This window comes from Mustela putorius, unplaced genomic scaffold (genome assembly GCF_011764305.1).
Source record: "Mustela putorius furo isolate JIRA1106 unplaced genomic scaffold, ASM1176430v1.1 tig00001680_pilon_pilon_pilon, whole genome shotgun sequence".
Lineage (NCBI taxonomy): Eukaryota > Metazoa > Chordata > Mammalia > Carnivora > Mustelidae > Mustela > Mustela putorius.
The window spans coordinates 1,537,915-1,555,532 of record NW_025421840.1 but is presented as its reverse complement, the minus strand read 5'-3'; the positions used below and the strand labels follow the sequence as shown (position 1 = coordinate 1,555,532).

Sequence of the window (17,618 nt, the reverse complement as noted above, 5' to 3'; positions counted from 1 at the left end):
ATTTATTTTAGAGAGAGCGCGTGCACTAGCAGAGGGGTAGAGGGTCAGGGGGAAGCAGACTCCCCGCTGAGCACAGACCCCCCCCTCCCCCCCGACTAGGGGTGAGATCCCAGGACCCTGAGGTCATGACCTGAGCCCAAACCAAGAGTTGGCTGCTTAACTGAGCCACCCAGGCGCCCTGTCTTCTGTATTTTTAGTTTTTTAACAAGTGCTGTCCTATTTTTCTCCTTTTTGACAAGCCGACTGTTGACCTTCCTTTGGAAATCAAGAAATTGTAGATGCTAGGATTCTTCTGGTAAAAATGGGAAATCTGATTTCCTTGTAGAGAGGACATATCAGTTGTTTCTATGGAGATATTAAAGACTCAGTGAATGTTCATAATCAGAGTTTAGAGGTCTGTGTATCAATTGTAGTTTTAAGGAGAGAAATAGGGAATCACTGATTATTCCAGAATTTACTGTCTCCTCCCTGGTTAGGGGTTGGTGGGGAGGAGTGGCAGTATTCCGGGGGAGAGCTGAGGAGAACGCATGGAGATGATTCAGTAAGAGCTTGAAGGAAAGTTCTGACATGGAGACGATACACTGGCAAGTTTGTAGTGTAGAAAAGTGATTTTTTCCACTGAAACAGTACAAATGAAAAAGTAAATATAGTAATATCTGGATATTCTATGTTTATTTTGCAGCTTTTCATGCAACACCCAATACTTACAAGCGGAAGAACACAGAGACGGCTCTAGACAACAAACCCTGTGGACCGCAGTGCTACCAGCACTTGGTAAGCCGGAGAGCCGCCCGGCCGGAGGGCAGTGGAGGATTCTTGCTGGGGGACGGTGGCGAGGTCTATGAAGGCAGCGTCGGCACGGTGGCCCCCGTCCTTGGCCGTGCACTAGCATGGCGGACATTCTCACCCGCGCGGGTTCCTGCCTCGCTGCTACGCGCTGCACATTCTAGTCCTTCCTGAATCTTGTATTATTCTTTGTGGTAATTGCTTCAGCAACCTTCCAAGGCCTTTAGGATCAAGGACTATTAGACCCGCCACCAAACTTATGAGTGTGAGCAGCACAGGTGGCCCCTTCAGCCCCAGAAGCTTGGTGTGCCTTCCTTACTGTAGGCCGTCTCGAGTTTTACATGGTAGTCGGTCCCACAGTTGGTTTTTTTATTTGTTTGTTTTGTTTTTTAATGATGGAGAAAAGGTAAGGGTTTAGGAGAATGAGAATGTGAGGTAGAAAAGTTGCTTTTTACGGGTACTATCTTATTTTTACCATTTCCCTTTGAACCAAGCCACTCCTACCTAGGAACTAATGGGTATATATTCCCTGTTGGATTTTGGACAGAAGATTCATTGAATGGCACCTGCAGAAGGTATCCTATTTTTAAGCAATTTGATTTTTGTAGAATGAAGTGTAAAACTGTTGGCTGCCCTCACACTTCCCCCTTCTCCTGCCACTAGAAATGGGATTCCTGAGCGTCATCTTATGATAACTCTCTACAGGCGGAATTTTATTTGGCCCATCTGGGTGGTGGCTGTGGTCTCTCTCCCGTCCGTGATCCTACTGTGGTTTCATCCTAAGTCTGGGTTATTGACTTGCCAGTGTAGACTGGAACGCTCACAGCCTCGCTCCTCAGGCTCCTTTCATGACCTCTGGGGGCTCTGCTTCTCTCACAGGGGAAAAAAAGGGAGATTTTAATAGTGAGGCTGGAAGCGGCCACACCTGGCCTGCTTCTGCTTCTGTTTCTTGGGTACTTGAATTACTAGCGGAGAGAGGTCTCTTAAAGCCTGAAATAGAAAGTCTGACTCTGGATGCCCATTAGGTATGATTCTTTTCGTAACAGTTCATGTTTAAAGAGACTTTTTTCTTTGTATTTTAACTTACTATAATCACTGTATATAGTTCACAAGCTCGCATAGAATTGTCCATTTCACACCCCTGTAGCACAAAGAGCACCTGTATGTACCTTCCTGAATATTTCAAACTGTCAAAAGCAGTTAGGAAACCACGAGCATCTAGATAGGGAAATGATGATTTGTACAAATGGATACTGGGATACATGTATTGACTTAATTTGCTTTATGCAATCCTTTTTTTTCTCCTCCAGCAAAATGAGCTGTAGAACTTGACCGTGATGTGTGCCCTTTTCCCTTTGTAGGAGGGAGCAAAGGAGTTTGCCGCCGCCCTCACCGCGGAGCGGATCAAGACCCCGCCGAAGCGGCCTGGTGGCCGCAGGAGAGGCAGACTCCCCAACAGCAGCCGGCCCAGCACCCCCACCATCAGCGTGCTGGAGTCCAAGGACACGGACAGTGACAGGGAAGCAGGGACCGAGACGGGCGGGGAGAACAACGATAAGGAAGAGGAGGAGAAAAAGGACGAGACTTCCAGCTCCTCGGGTGAGCCCCGGCCAAGGCAGTGGCTGCGTCGTGCCCTGGGCTCGGCGGGGCCGCTCTCCGGCTGAGGGCAGACCCGAGAGCAGAGAACCCGGGGTGCGGAGCGGAATTCCTGCTCCTTCTGCCCGCACCCACCCGGCCTGCGAGGGCAGCCTGCCCGCCCGCTCGCTGGAGGGTCGGCGGTCCCCTGTGTTGCCAGGTTGGGCTTCACGGTTCTTTCTCCGTCCTTCTCATTTTCTTCCTTTTATTTAAAAAAATGTGTTTGACAGTAAGCTTTACACCCAGCGTGGGGCCCGTGCCCGAGATTAGGAGCCACGTGTTTCTTGGAGCCAGCCCGCCCCCCCCACCCCCGGCTTGCGCCTCAGAGGCTGTGGTCAAGGGAACCAACCCTGGGTTCTGTGGGAGGCTTGACTGTTTATTCTTTTTTTTTTTTTAAGACTTTATTTATTTGATAGACAGAGGTCACAAGTAGGCAGGGGGGGGGAGCAGGCTCCCTGCTGAGCAGAGAGCCCGATGTGGGGCTCGATCCCAGGACCCTGAGATCATGACCTGAGCCGAAGGCAGACGCTTAACCCACTGAGCCACCCAGGCACCCCTTGACTATTTATTCTTAAGATGGTTCATTTCTTGCTCCTTTTCTTAGGCACAATCTGAGTTTTACTTTTTTTTTTTTTTAAAGATTTTATTCATTTATTAGAGAGAGAAGAGTGTGCGCACAAGTGGAGGGAAGAGGAGAGGCAAAGGGAGAAGCCGGCTCCCCACGGAGCAGGGAGTCTGACACGGGGCTCGATCTCAGGACCCTGGGATCATGATCTGAGCTGAAGGCAGACGTTCAACTGATTGAGCCACCCAGGCCCTATATTTTACTTTTTAATACTGTTCTCCAGTTGTTATTTCTCTTGACCAGTGCTTAACTTTGTTTTCTAGAAGCGAATTCTCGGTGTCAAACACCCATAAAGATGAAGCCAAACATTGAGCCTCCCGAGAACGTGGAGTGGAGCGGTGCGGAGGCCTCGATGTTCAGGGTCCTCATCGGCACATATTATGACAATTTCTGTGCCATCGCTAGGCTCATTGGGACCAAAACTTGTCGACAGGTAAGCACAGCTGATAAAATACTGTTCAGGAACTTGAGATGGAGGGAAAATAGTCGTCACTGTCCAAACAGAAGACTGTTTGTGGTTATGCTCGAGCTCCTGTTCATGTCCTGAAAAAGAAGTAGATTGATCTGGTTTTTCACAGGGTGGGAGCTGTGGGGAGACGATCCTTCGGACTTGAGGTGTTTCAGGGAGTGGATCTGCAAAGCCAGGAGGACGTTAGGCTGGCCTCGCGGCTCTTGCCCAGAGCGTGGTGGCTGCTGCTGTCCCCGTGCGAGGGTCGGTCAGCGTCTGCTCTGCTCGCCCCTGGCCCCTGGCAGTGCACGGCCGAGCCGGACAGGTTTCCGGAATGGGTGCGTCTCAGGCTGCTTCGCCCTTGCACACGGCACTCAGGGCCCCGTGACTCTGCCTCCTGTCAGGTGTATGAGTTTCGCGTCAAAGAGTCGAGCATCATCGCTCCGGCGCCGGCCGAGGACGTGGACACCCCGCCGAGGAAGAAGAAGAGGAAACACCGGTGAGCGCGCGTGCGGCCGTGGTGGGCTACGCTCGGCTCCCGCTCCCGAGAGCACAGCGGCCCGCGGGGTCGGGGTGTGCGCAGGGTCCCGGGAGTGTGGTCACCGCGCTGCAGTTTAGTCGAGGAAACCAAGCCAGGAGCTGTGCGCTGGAGGGTCGCTGGGCTTGAATGGTTCACGGGAGCGCCGAGCTGGCTGATCCAGGAGCCGGACTTCTGTCCCCGAGCCGGGTGGACTTCTGTCATCATGCGGGGCGCTCTCGGCCCGGTGGGGCTCGCCATTCACAGGCGCTCGTGGCAAGGAGCGCAGGGTGTTGGGGGGGGGGCGGGGAGGCCGCATCGGTGAGGGGGTTAGGGGGTGAGGGCTCCGCTTCCGCTGTGCACACGCTCACCGTCCCTCGCTTCACGGAAGGCGGGACCGTCGCCTTCCTTTAGAACCCAAGCAGCTCAGGCAGTGAGGCTGTCGCAGCCGCAGTGGAGTCTCTTGGTTGACATCTGACCCCGCAGCTCAGTGGGGAACCGCAGCGGGGGACCGCAGACGCCCCAGATGAGAGAAGCGACAGTTTCAGGCCAATCTGCAGCCACGGGAGCCCGGGGGGTGCTGCCAGCTGTGGAAGTCGGGGCCGTAGGGCAGGCTCCCCCCGACAGCGCATCTCCCGCGGGCTTCCTGCTGACCCGCAGACAACATGGGGCCACCCAGTGTGTCCCCTCGTCCCGTAACTAGTTTCCCTGTAGCCACTTCTCTCGCTTGCTTTGTCGGAATGTGGCGCGGCACGTGCAGGACCGAGTCTATGCGAATCCGTTACCAGTAAGGGTTTTGGTCCACAAGGCTGGGTTTGTGGGGAGTCAGAGCTTACACGCAGATTTGGATGGGGTTTATACCCCAAACCCCGCGTTGGTCCAGGGTCAGCCGTCCTCTGGACCTGGGTTCAAAGCGCTTGTACGTTCAGGGCACGCGCTGACACGTCGTGCATCCGCAGCACCGGCGCTGGGTCAGTACCCCTAGCTTCGCAAAGGCGACTTACGGTTTGTGTTTTGCAGGTTGTGGGCCGCACACTGCAGAAAGATCCAGCTGAAAAAGGGTCAGCATCCTTCTGTTCAACTTCGTAACTAACTTAAAGCCGTCTACTCCGTTAAGACGGTAACTGATCCGTGTTCGGGAGTCCCGACACGGCTGATCACGTCCACGGAACCCCCCGCGACGGAGGACGGCTGCGGCCTCGCTCCCAGTCAGTCCTCCGGTGCAGCGGGAGTGAGTCAGTCCGAGCAGGACGTCCTCTGGAGTCGGGGGACAGTGCTCTGGACTGGCCAAGCATGTGGGGGAGGGGAGGCAGCATCTGCCATCACCCCGTAGACAAGTCGGGGCCGGAAGACGGGTTGCGCGCCCGGCGGGAGAATATCCCCGCGGCTGTGGCCTGACTGCTGTGCTCTCCCCGCAGACGGCTCCTCGAACCACGTTTACAACTACCAGCCCTGTGACCACCCGCGGCAGCCTTGCGACAGCTCGTGCCCTTGTGTGATCGCACAAAATTTTTGTGAAAAGTTTTGTCAGTGTAGTTCAGAGTGTAAGTATCTGTTTTGTTTTGATAAACTGCATGAGAATTTCAGAGGCTTTGGTCAGCAGTGTAAGCCAGAACGAGATCGTAGCAGCTCTTGCCTCGTCGTTTCCCTTTTAGCTTTCTGGGAAGTGCGTGCATCCTCCAGGGCTCTATGGGGCGCCGTATCGGGCTCTAGCGGGCGGCCAGCAGGGCCTGGGCAGGCCAGGCAGGATTGGGTCGTTTAAATTAAATCATAGTAATGTCGGCATAGGACGTAGAGAGCATCTAGAAATGGCTTCCCAGGGCCTCTGGCTACCAGCAGTTGTCAGCAGCCCTGGGTCGGAATTCAGCGTAAAGGGGGCTGGAAGCCTTTAAGGAAACAGCACAGGCAGCTTGGATACCAGGAAGTGTCTAGAACTCTGGGCCCTTATCAGGGTCGCGAACCACAGCTCTTACAAGATGGCTGCGAAGGAAGGGTTTAGATTAAATAAAATCAAAGAGCTTTTCAGTCCACACGCCGCCTAACACATGCAGACGGAAAGCCAGGAGCCCGGTGGTGACTGTCCTCCACCGTGATCGCGATTCCTGCCGGCCCGGGTGGGGTGGGCTGGGGGTACCTGGGGTGACAGCTTGCAGCCCGCGTGACGAGGCCTCCCGCCGCAGGTCAGAACCGCTTCCCCGGCTGCCGCTGCAAGGCGCAGTGCAACACAAAGCAGTGCCCGTGCTACCTGGCCGTGCGCGAGTGCGACCCCGACCTCTGCCTCACGTGCGGCGCCGCCGACCACTGGGACAGCAAGAACGTGTCGTGCAAGAACTGCAGCATCCAGCGCGGCTCCAAGAAGGTGCGTCCCCCGCCCCCCCCCCCACCGTCCCCACTCGCCGCTGCTGTGAAGTCGGGAAAGCGGAGGGGAGCCCCGAATGCCACAGCGGCCAGAGGGAAAATGGGGGACTCGGGGGCGGTTTGGGCCCCGAGGCAGGGTTCCGTGGGCCCCTTCGCTGGTGTGAGACGAACCAGTGAGTTCTGACAGGCCCGGACGGCGTCATGTTAGGAGAGGAATTTCTCTAGTTTGTCTAGAACCCATGCTCCGGTCCCCACGTGAGTAGGTGGTGGTCCTGTCAGGGTGGAGAGACCCTTTCTTACAAATAAGACCCCAGGGAAGAGGGGGATTTCCCGGGGTAGTTCTTGCAAGCGTAGTTCCCGTTTCTTTAATGACCTTGACCGCGCAGCGGGGCCCGGAGCTGCTGCCCCCGAGGTGCAGGCCGGGACGGTCATGGCAGCCCCGGGAAGGCGACGGCTGAGCAGAGGAAGCTGCCTGTGTCGTAGGGGGAGGCTCAGGCCCTTAGGTGAGGCGGACCAAGGGTTTCTTCTCCCGGTAGTGTCCGCTTTTGGAACGGGGCCTGCTGCACGACACAGTCCTTTCTCGAAGCGCTGTGTCTGCCCACTAGTCCCACTCCGGGAGTTGGGGACGTCCAGGCCTTCTGGCCCGAGCCCCCTGCGGCTGAGGCCACGGGCCCGTGTTGCCCACGAGTGTAGGGCAGGACGACAGACACGGGCGACATTCCCATCTTAAGTCCCGGAGCCATTAGGACATAACCGGGGTGGCATGCCAGGCAGCGGTGCTTCCACCCGGATCTCTGGTCCCCGCAGCAGCTGTGGGGGCCGGGACAGGCTCCGGTGGTTTTCTTACTCCGAGTTGTTAATTCGTCCCCACGTCGCAGTGGTGCTGGGACAGGCCCCAGGCCCTGCTCAATCCTCACCGTCCCCCTTTCCCTCACTGTCCCCCCCCACCCCGGACTTGTTCCACCGTGAACTCCCCTCCGGGTGTTCGGGAACGGTTCATGCTGACGCGCCCTCGCCGTCGACTTCTTTCAGAACTCCGGAAACGAAAGATAACACACTGTATCTACCAGCTGGGTTTCATTTGCTGAACGGTGGGACCAAAGATTGCTTTAGTTATTCAAGGAAACCGTGGTTTTCCGATACCTGGGAAGCCGGCCCCGGTTCAGGATGCTCTGAGCTCTCGGGCCGCCGGCGACCGGCCGGACGCCTGCTCCAACGGGCCGGGGACGGACAGCGGGTCCTCCCGTCGGTCTGTCGGCACGCCGTCCTCCCTGTCCTTTGATGACGCGATCGCGTGTGCTTTCCTCTCTAGCATTTGCTGCTGGCCCCGTCGGACGTGGCAGGCTGGGGGATTTTCATCAAAGATCCTGTACAGAAGAACGAATTCATCTCGGAGTACTGTGGAGAGGTGAGGCGTGAGGAGCCCCGGTTCAGGCAGTTCAGTGTCTGCTGGTCACGTGTGTTCGTGTGGGGTCGGATGTGACTTTGTTTGGGCCTGAGGTCACCGGACAAGTCTGTTGGGTTTGATTAGAAGTGAATTAATAAAAAATGCCTTTTCAGCTCGGACGTACTCCTGCTTGTGGGTTTGGCTTGCTTGGTAAACGGACCGCCTCCGTCCTTGTCACACTGAGCATTTACTGCCGGGGGCGAGGGGGCCGTTAGGGCTTTGTGCTGTAGAGTCTGCAGCCGGTCTGCTAAGGATCGGAAACAACCATATCATCGGTCATACGCCTTTTTAGTTGTAGAGTTCGGGGGAAACGATCGGGCTGGCTTCACTCTGGAATTAACCCATGCAGTTTGTATTTTTCCTCAGTGGAAGACTGTTGATGACTTTTTGCAACATGGTTCCTTTCGGAGTCGCGGTCTTTAAACAAGGTGCTGGTTGTGAAACACCAGCCCGTAGCTTGAGTGGGAGGGACAAAGAGAGACCCCTGACCGCAGGGACGAAGGTCTCAGATTCTCCCGAGGAGCTTGTGTGTGCGCCTGCCAGTCTCGATCACCTAATCCAAAACAATCTTCTCCTCCGCCTTTCTTTGTAGATTATTTCTCAAGACGAAGCAGACAGAAGAGGGAAAGTGTACGATAAATACATGTGCAGCTTCCTGTTCAACTTGAACAACGGTACGTTTGACCCGGAGGCCATCCCGGAGGCCTCCCCTGCTTGGAGTGGAGACACGAGGGCAGAGGCCCCCTGGGCCGGAGCAGGGGGGGCCGGAGCAGGGCCGACAAGCGCCCGGATCCCTCACGCCCTGGCACAGGCTTCGGGACAGGCTGTGTGTTTGCGAGCCCCCCAGGCCGGACCAGATGGTTCCGAGCCATCTGCTGCTGGGGCGGCGCCAGACGGCTGCGAGCTTGCCGCGGGTTTGCTGCTGCTGCTCTCCTGCTCTGCTCGCGGCGACCTGCGCCCCGCTTGGCCCCCGGCCTCTGTGCCATCCGCGCTCCCACTGACCTGCGACGGGGCTGGGGCGCCAGAGTGGGCAGCCGCTCCTGGACTTCCCGCCCTGGGCTTCTCAAGGCCTGTGAGAAGAGGGCAGCGGGTTTTCAGATGGCTTCTCGGGTGGGGCATCCGGCCGGAGTAGGAGGGGGGCATGAGGAAAATGCAGGGGTGCTTGACCCCCAACCTCCAAGAAACTCCCCCGGGACACGTAGCAGATCTTTCTGCAAACATGTTCCATAGAGAGTGGAGCGGAAAAAATAATCTTAAATGTGAAATGATTACTCGTGAAGTTAGGAATTTTGATTCCTTGTTTGTAAAGGCAAGCCCTGAGGAACGAGCGCCAGGGCTGTGTCCAGAACTGTAAGAACTTCGTGTTCACAGACCTGGGACTGAAGCAGTTCACTAGCGAACGCTTGGTTTTTCTCTTTTTTTAGATTTTGTGGTGGATGCAACCCGCAAGGGTAACAAAATTCGTTTTGCAAATCACTCAGTAAATCCAAACTGCTATGCAAAAGGTAGGTGCTAACGGAGCCTCGCGCCCGAGGGAACCTGTCTGAGACCCGCGCCGGCGGCTGGGATGCCCCGCAGCGATGCTGCCGAGCGCAGGGGTCTGGCCCTCCCCAGGGCCAGTCTTCCTCCGACGCCCCGACCCCGCGTGTTTCTCGTTCCAGTCATGATGGTGAATGGCGATCACAGGATAGGGATTTTCGCTAAGAGAGCCATCCAGACTGGTGAAGAGCTGTTTTTTGATTACAGGTTGGTACCGTGTATTTCTGGTGTGATCCGAGGGCTTCATCTTCCTGAACTCTGCGCTCACAGGCAGAGGCTGTCTTTTCACTCTGTCGGATCTTCCATTCTCGGAGGGATCTTCCATTCTCGGAGGGATTTATTTCTGGTTGTTACGTGTCAGGGGCATTTGGTAGGCAGTTAGGCCGTACTTTCTTGGTAATGTAGTTCCCACCACACAAGTAGTTATTTCTGACATACGGCCTTAGCTCACATTGTGGGTTCAATTCCCAACCACTGAAGTAAAGTGAACTGTAATCTTTCCGTGGGTGGCGGGTCTCGGCGGCGCTGCCGGCTGCTGACCCGTCGGGGTGCTGGGCGCTGGAGGCCCGCGCAGCCCTGCGGTTTGTCGCACCGATGGCTCTTCCGACCTGAACAGTTGCTTGGTGGCGGGTGGTGCTGCCTGATGGCATTTTACCCACAAAACTGCTTTCGGAACTGGAGTCCGTGCCCTCGAGCCCTGCCGCTGCTTCATCCGCGCAGCTCCGTCGTGTTCTGATCCGTCCGTCGTGGCTCCCAGCGGCAGCTCAGGAAGCCCCTCGCTCTGCTCCTCCCGAGGAAGCGCCCCCACATGCGATCCCGTCTGACCCTGAGCTTGCCCCAGCTGCGTCCCCTCCTTGGGCTCCGCTCCTGCTTCTGGTCTCCTGCGGTTTCCCTGCTGTGGCATCTCCAGAGCCCAGGCAGAGCCGACTTGGCCTGGTTCTTCAGCGCCCCGGGGTCTCAGAGGGTCACGGAGCACTGGCTTCGGCTCCAGGTCACCGGCCGCATTAGCCCCTCGCGAGAGGGTCGCCTGCTGTGAAGCTCTGAAGCCGGGCGCTGCCTTCTCCTCTCGGGCTGTGAGAGTCCCAGCTGGCATCTTCTTCCAAGAGAAGGCTGTTCCGGCTGTGCTGAAATCCTGTGGTTTAGGGCGGCCCCGTCACTGGTGGTCGCAGCTACATCGTCTGGAAACCTGGCCGCTTCCCCTTGCACTTGGGTGTTGCAGAGATGCCTTCCGTCCTGGGGCCTCCTGAACCCGCCCCGGCCCGCTGCAGACGGTCCTTCTGCAGGTCCTCACCTCCCCGCGGTCCCAGCACAGAAGAGAGTGCGGGCCTTGCTCTGGATTAGGCTTTGGCATAAGGGAATGGGTGGCTGGTGTGGTCTCCTGTGCAGACCACTGCCACTGTCTCCAGGCCAACAGCAAGGCTCTCTTGCCTTCTCGTTTTGTGTGCTCACTGAAGTAGCACTTAAAAAAAAAAAAGGTTTATGTAATCTTTACCCAGTGTGGGGCTCAAACCGATGACCCTAAGACCGAGGGTCACGTGTTCTTCCAACGGAGCCAGCCCGGCAGCCTCTTAATTTCCTTCTGTGAACGTTTCCTTCACATTGACGGGTTGGCTCACTCGGCAAGGCGTCCAGCTCACGTCCTACCTGGTCGGCGTCGGGGTCCTTCCTGTGGGAAGTCGTGCTTGCCCTCGTGACACGCGCCCCGCCATGGGCCTACCCCGGGCGTCAGGCTGGCAGTGTAGTCAAGCCCTGGCGTCGGAGCGGACCACAAAGTGTTTTCAGATGCAAGCAGAGGCCTTTGTAGCCACATCCATCCTGTGGCTGATAGTTGTCCCTTAGGCAGTGTAACTTTTGAAGGTGGAGAACGAGGACACGAGTAGCCCCTCCTCAGGGTGACCTGCCACCCCGCTGCAGGCCAGCTTGAGGCCCCTCCCCGACAGGAGCCCAGGAAGCCCCCCTCCTGCAGGAAGGTCAGCGCTCCCCGGGCCTCCCGCCTGCCAGCCTCGGGTTCTGCCCGTGGACCTGAGTCCCGGCTGTGGCCAGAGCAGACTTGCCACTCTGTGGCCTCCCGGGTGCCGGGCCCTGGGCCGTGCTGCCCACCTGCGGGCGGTGGGTCTCGGGCCCAAGGGGCGGCCTGGGAGACAGCCGGGGAAGGGCTGAGCGAGCGGGCTCGTCCAGTTCTCAGCAAGGCTAGAACCCGGGCCCCAGCCGCAGGCCTTGTCTAGAGGCAGGTGGGTCTGTGGGGTTGCCGTGCGGACGTTCGAGCTCGGACACGGCAGGAAGCGGGCTCGACGCGGCGACCGGTCGCTGGGACCGGGCCCTTGCTCATTCCTCTCTCCTGCCGTTTCAGATACAGCCAGGCCGACGCCCTGAAGTACGTGGGCATCGAAAGAGAAATGGAAATCCCTTGACGCCTGCTACCTCCTCCTCCCCCTCCTCCTCTCTGGAACAGCTGCCTTAGCTTCAGGAACCTCGAGTACTGTGGGCAATTTAGAAAAATAAAATGCAGTTTGAAATTCTGAATTTGCAAAGTACTGTAAGAATAATTTATAGTAATGAGTTTAAAAATCGACTTTTTATTGCCTTCTCACCAGCTGCGAAGTGTTTTGTACCAGTGAATTTTTGCAATAATGCAGTATGGTACATTTTTCAACTTTGAATAAAGAATACTTGAACTTCCCCCCGTTGTCGGGTCATTGATTGGTGCGGGTCTGTCCGCTGATACGAGAAGAGGGGTGCGGCTGGTACGGGGGGCCGCGCTCACCTTCAGCTCCTGGGCTGTCGCCGCGATCGTGAACCTTCCAGACCGTGTGCACGCTGGCGTTCCGAGGCCATAGCAGCCAACGGAGGACAGATGTTTATGTAACAGAATACGTCACAGATGTGTGCAATAAATATAGTTGATAATATATCTAATTATAAGACCGATGCCGTCTGTCAAGAAGTGGCAGATCCCCTCAGTGACCAGGCTGGGAGGGCCCTGGTGCACGAAGCCTGTGAGCCTCACGGTGCACAGAATCCCAGCCGGACCGGCCGGCTGCAGCGGCCCCACGACAGGTCCGGATGTGGACACTCAGGAGCCCAGCGGTGGCAGGGAGCTTCCTTTCCTACCAGTGGAAGGGGATGGGTATGAGCAAATTTGTCTTTCTTGAAGAAAAAATTCAGAAAAAAAAACAAAAAACAAAAAAAAAACCCAAAAACCCAAAAAACCCTCAAGCGTCAAGGCCACGGGGCGCTCGCTCCCCAGCCTCTGAGAGCGGTCACCATTCTGTGGGGGTAGAGTTGTCTTTTCTGGAGTCATTTCTTGATTTACATAATGTAATATTTAATGTGACACGTAATTAAAACCTACCTCTCCAATGGCACCGACATGGACAAGACTCAGGTCTCCGTCGCATCGATGCGTCAGCCGTAGCAACCCCAGGCCTACAATAAAAGAATTTGCTATTTTCCTTTGACAACGAGAAGACCTGGCCTGGGATCCCATCCTGGACACGCTGATCTCTGTGCTTGGCCGGGTTTGGTGCAGGGGCTCAGCCGGCCGCCGCCGACTCCCGGGGGACAGCTCGGGGGGGCTTGCCCGTGCTCGAACGTCCTACCCTTTGCGCTCGGCGTGAACAGAGCCCAGCTACTCTGACAGCGACGACCCACCACACAGGATCCGAGGTCCTGTTCACTCAGGACCCCAGAGACCCACAGGCGTCCTCCGGACAGTGAGCATTTTCACGGACAGCGGTCACTTGGAGCCCGCACAGCAAGCTTTCTGTGAAGGGTCTGAAGGGTCCGGTGTCACCACGTCCGGAGTGCTGGACCCACCACGCATGACCAAGGGCCTGCTTTAGGTCTTCCCTGGTTTATCAAGGGGCAGGGTGGGCCACAGAGCGTGACATACGAGGTATTCAAACACCCAATATCCGCGCCAACATGGTTTAAAAAAAAAAAATGCAGCCTTTTAAAAATAGGGTGCCCCCTTCCCCTCACTGTCCACCGGGTGGAAGTCGGGGAGCCCAGTGCTTCCTTCCCAGCAGAGCAAATCAGGACTGGGGAGGACGAGTCCAGGAGCCCAGCGCTGCGTCGGCGTGTCGGAGCCGGGAGCGGCTCGGTGGTTAGGAACATCCGAGGTTGTTCGCGCTGGATGGACGTGCAGGACCACAGCCTGACAGACAAGAGGGTGCCCCGCGGGCCAGTTTCTGTGCTCCCACGGGTCCTCGACCACATGACCAAAGGCAGGTGACCCGTGGCTGTGGTGACCGTGTCGCCATCCACAGACCAACCACGGGCAGATCTGAGGGCACCGAGAACGAACATTCTGCTGGGCAAAATTATTTTCCAATCACTGTTTAGCAGTTTCTTGCAAAAACGCAAACTGTAATCACCCTTCTAGAAGATGCTTGGTTACTTTTCAGTTTTTTCTTGGTTCAGCAACCTCCAGCCTTCACGGTATCCACTCAGGGACGCCAAGTCCGGGCTTCCACGACCGCCCCAACGCGTTCACACATCGTGTCATTTAAACACGCGCAGCTCGTCAAGAAAGCTTCCCAATGTGAGCATTTCCCAAGAACTTCAGGATTCCGCTGGCCATTTTAGGAGCTTTGGGCTTTCACCGGAAACAGCTGAAGATGCCTGGTGGGAGAAGGGGGTCCAGCAGCCCTGGGGGCTCTGATGGGCCTCAGGAAGGCGGGCTAAGCAAGGCCACGCTCACCGGCGAGGCCGAGTCCGTCCGGTCCGCCAGGCGACAGGCGCCCGAGCCGGCAGGTGAGCCCCGGGCAGCGGAAGCAAGTCCCCCGGCAGCCAAGTCCTAAAACAGAAACGGTCTTCATCCCAAGGGGGATTCGGTGCAGGCGTCGGTCAGCTGGCGGCGTTTGCATCTGGGGGCGCAGGAATCTTCACTTCTTCCAAAGGAAAATCGGACTCCGGTGTCCGGCAAGGACACAGGCCACCTCCGAGCGCTCGGTCGACGGGAGAACTCGAAACTGCGGGGCCCCCCTTGCTCCTCCCCCCTTCCCCGTGCCTTCCGGGCCCAAGGGTAGCCCCCCCGCCCCCGCTTTCCCACAGAGCCGCGACAGGTGGCGGCCTGCGCTGTGTCTACACGGGCACGTCTGACCGCGGCCGTGCCCCGGAGAACCGCTCAACCCCACGGGCTACTGACCGAGGTCCTACCTCGTGGGTCTCCCCAGGTGCGAGGAAGCCGTCCCCTCAGGCCACGGGCTCCGCGGCCGGGACCCTGGTGGCGCGCTCTCCGGCTCAGCGTCCGCGGGGCACCCCCCTGCAGGCAGCCTCGGAGGACGACGGTCCCGGCAGCTGCTCCTCGCAAGAGAACTGCGGTTGATCGGGGTGTGCGGGAACCCGGTGCCCCTGGCTGGCGGCGGGCGGTGCCCCACTTTGCCAGGCTCCGGCGGTTTGGGGAAGAAAGGCACAGAGTCCGTCTTCCTCCCCGCACCCGTGCAGGTGACCCAACGTGAGGGGCCGGCCGGGCCGGGCATGTGGGGGGCTGCTGGACTCACCTGCTCGCGGCCGCGCACCCTGGGGTCCTCTCGATCCGGGCCGGCTTCCAGCCGCCGGCGGGGCTCCTGAAGCCTCTCCCACTTCGACAGAGGACACACGTGCGGCCAGGGCTCCGTGGGGGGCAGCGTTCGTCCCAGAGGCGGGTCCGGGGTCGGTGGAGAGGCAAGGCCGGCTCGCACAGGGAGCCCTGGGCACCCCAGGATCTGGGTGGGGGCTGCTTTCCGCTTACAGTCGGGATCTTTGTAAAACTGTTGAAGATTCCCTAAAACACCAGAAGCTGTGACACAAAAGCTGTTACTGTTGTCTGATTTTAACAAACCTGCAAGGGTCGAATGTTCCAAGAGACCATGGGAGTTGCGTTTCTGCGTCTTTCCTGAGCGTCACCAAGCCTGGGTACGGCCGGAGATGCAGGTCCCCGTCCCTGGAGGAGGCCGGGCGGTGGGTTCTGGGAGTTAAGTCTCTGCGGCCACTTCCCTGACCAAGAAGTGACCGCCAAAAGGACCACAGTGGCCTCGAGCTTAGGGTCCTCTCACCCCAGCTGCTGGCCCGTCGGGAGGCGGGGGTCTCGCCCGTCCTTGGGCTGGGGTGGGGGGGACCATCGTCTTACCAGGAGGAACAGACGTGCTTGTCCGAACCGGCTGCCTGTCAGACCGGCTGGAAGCAGAGGCGGGAGTGAGGGTGCACGGGGCCGTGGCCGTGGCGACGGCGGTGGGATGGCAGGGAGCCGGCCCCAAGCCCCCTCCTCTGGCCGTGGGCAAGGGGGGACACTTCCCTCTGAGGCCGTCAGGACGAACCACGGAGTCCTCCCACGTGGCCAAGAGAAGCGACACGCCGCCGCCGCGTGAGCGCGTCGGGAGAAGGTTACAAGGGGGCTTACGGGCTCAAGACGTAAAAGACATTTTCAGTCGGAAGGATGCAGCCTTTCCTACTGGAAGACACGGGATTATAAAGCCGCACAATCGTTACGGCTTTTATTTACATGTGGAAGTCCGCTACAACTTAAAACAAAACCAAATGCGACTTGTACAGAAATCCTTTAATTTTCTTTATTTTCACACATTAAAAAATGAAACACACTATACAAATGGTTTTTCGTAGCAGATTACACGTGGGTCCATTAGACTTGCTCTCCAAGTGCCGCCAACACGGACCCCGCCCAGGAGGCAGCGGTGAGCCCCGGAGCCCATGTATTGATCTAAACGCAGTAGCATGCAGCCCTCCGCGGGGACGGGCGAGCCCCCCGTTCTTAAATTAGGTTAAATGGCGTTGGTGTCCATATTTACAGACGTGAAATGTGTCAATCCTGAGCAGTTCCGATGTGCATCTGAGACCAGCCGATGGGAGTCTCGGTCTCAGGTTTAAAAAGGGAGGTCCGCGTGGCGGCAGGCTGGCTGCGAGGACCCGAGCTCTTCTCTCCACCAGGAACGATTCGCTGCGGGTCGCACAGTCAGACCCTTCGAGAAGGGTTAAGCCAAGTAACTGTAGGTGTCCTTTTCACCGTCAACTCGCTCCAAATACTCTTTCTCGATCAGAATGTCAATGCATTTCTGGACGTTGTTTTGAAGAAGGGAGAAGCAGTGAAAGGGGAAGAAAAACACATTTATTATCAGAACGGGGACGGCCACCCTCGGCGGGGATGCCCCCCGCCCCCAAGAGCTCAGTCAGCGAGCAGTTTCAGCCCGTGGCTCTACTTCCCGGGCAGCTAAGACCTCGCTTTCCTGAATGGGAAAGTGCCCATTTCCCCAAGGTCCCCGCCCAGAGGGGCCCGCATCCCTCCGGGCCTCCCCGCTCCCCGCCATGGGCCAGGCACGGCACCAGCCCCGGCTCCTGGCAGCATGTGATCCCTGAGGGCAGCGGGGGCCTCCGCACTGGCTGCCGTTCCCCGCTGGTGGTCTCGGAGAGCGGGCCGCCGGGTTTCTGTGTTCAACAGCCCACCGGGCCCGAGCGACCCGCCATCGCCTGGAGCTGCGGCCGGCCGAGCAGAGAGGACCGCATGGCAGCGACGGCGCACACGGCCTGGACAGGCTACAGCCCAACGATGCCCCCGGACGGGCCTCGGAGCACAACCTCAGTGGACACAGCAGAGCAGGAACTCTCTAGAAGCCAGTTCCACTGAGCTCCGGGGGAGGCTACGGCCAGGACAGAGGGGAGTCTAGGAGAACAGGGATACTGGCTAGGAGGTGGCAAGAGGGAAGCTTCTGGAACGCTGGCCACCGTCTAACCTCCTGATCTGGGTCTTGGCTGCACAAGTGGATTTGCTTTGGGACAATCAGCAGACCGAACCCTGAGGCTGTGTGCACAGCTCCGCAGATGTCAAGAAGGAAGTTTAAAAACGAAGTCCATTTCCTTCTGTAGAAACCTGGCACGTGTGGATAAGCTGAGCTCCCTGAACCTCATTTTTGTCACCCCTTCTCGCTCCCAAAACAACGGAGGGCGCGCTTCTGCCGCGCGGGTCGTGTACCTTGATCACAGGGACGCGCGGCTTGAACCTGGAGGACAGCTGCGTGAGGACCTCGCCCAGCAGCTGCTGGTGCTTCAGCACCTTCCGCATCTTCATGATCCGCACGATGGCCGCCTGCGGCGCCGGGGGGAAGCCGGGATCCCACGTTATAGGCGGCCCCCGCGTCCGGGATGGCTGGCCCCGCAGGGGACCGCGAGCCCGCGAACGCTCAGACACCCGGACGCGACACGTCCGCTCGGACGAAGCAGCAGCGCGTCCGGACCGAGGACAGGCTCTGGCCTCAGAGGCCGCCTCGCC

General features: G+C 58.0%; 2 protein-coding genes across 14 annotated transcripts in view; one reads left to right on the top strand and one right to left on the bottom strand.

Annotated features, from left to right (window-relative positions):
• The window catches only part of EZH2 (enhancer of zeste 2 polycomb repressive complex 2 subunit), a 64,739-nt gene extending 52,704 nt beyond the window's left edge, over positions 1 to 12,035 (top strand). For all 11 annotated transcript variants that reach the window (XM_045087952.1, XM_045087949.1, XM_045087948.1 and 8 more), the window contains 12 exons: positions 683 to 774; positions 2,148 to 2,385; positions 3,310 to 3,479; positions 3,899 to 3,993; positions 5,032 to 5,072; positions 5,430 to 5,555; positions 6,192 to 6,370; positions 7,682 to 7,777; positions 8,409 to 8,490; positions 9,241 to 9,321; positions 9,478 to 9,562; positions 11,706 to 12,035. In XM_045087952.1, the coding sequence (XP_044943887.1) occupies positions 683 to 774; positions 2,148 to 2,385; positions 3,310 to 3,479; positions 3,899 to 3,993; positions 5,032 to 5,072; positions 5,430 to 5,555; positions 6,192 to 6,370; positions 7,682 to 7,777; positions 8,409 to 8,490; positions 9,241 to 9,321; positions 9,478 to 9,562; positions 11,706 to 11,766 (1,346 nt within the window). In that variant the 3' untranslated portion in view covers positions 11,767 to 12,035. The remainder of the gene's footprint in view (positions 1 to 682; positions 775 to 2,147; positions 2,386 to 3,309; positions 3,480 to 3,898; positions 3,994 to 5,031; positions 5,073 to 5,429; positions 5,556 to 6,191; positions 6,371 to 7,681; positions 7,778 to 8,408; positions 8,491 to 9,240; positions 9,322 to 9,477; positions 9,563 to 11,705) is intronic.
• A 3,840-nt stretch (positions 12,036 to 15,875) lies between these two features.
• CUL1 (cullin 1) overlaps positions 15,876 to 17,618 on the bottom strand; it is a 103,136-nt gene continuing 101,393 nt past the window's right edge. For all 3 annotated transcript variants that reach the window (XM_045087943.1, XM_045087944.1, XM_045087942.1), the window contains exons 21-22: positions 17,322 to 17,435; positions 15,876 to 16,407 (exon numbers count right to left, since the gene is read on the bottom strand). In XM_045087943.1, the coding sequence (XP_044943878.1) occupies positions 16,327 to 16,407; positions 17,322 to 17,435 (195 nt within the window). In that variant the 3' untranslated portion in view covers positions 15,876 to 16,326. The remainder of the gene's footprint in view (positions 16,408 to 17,321; positions 17,436 to 17,618) is intronic.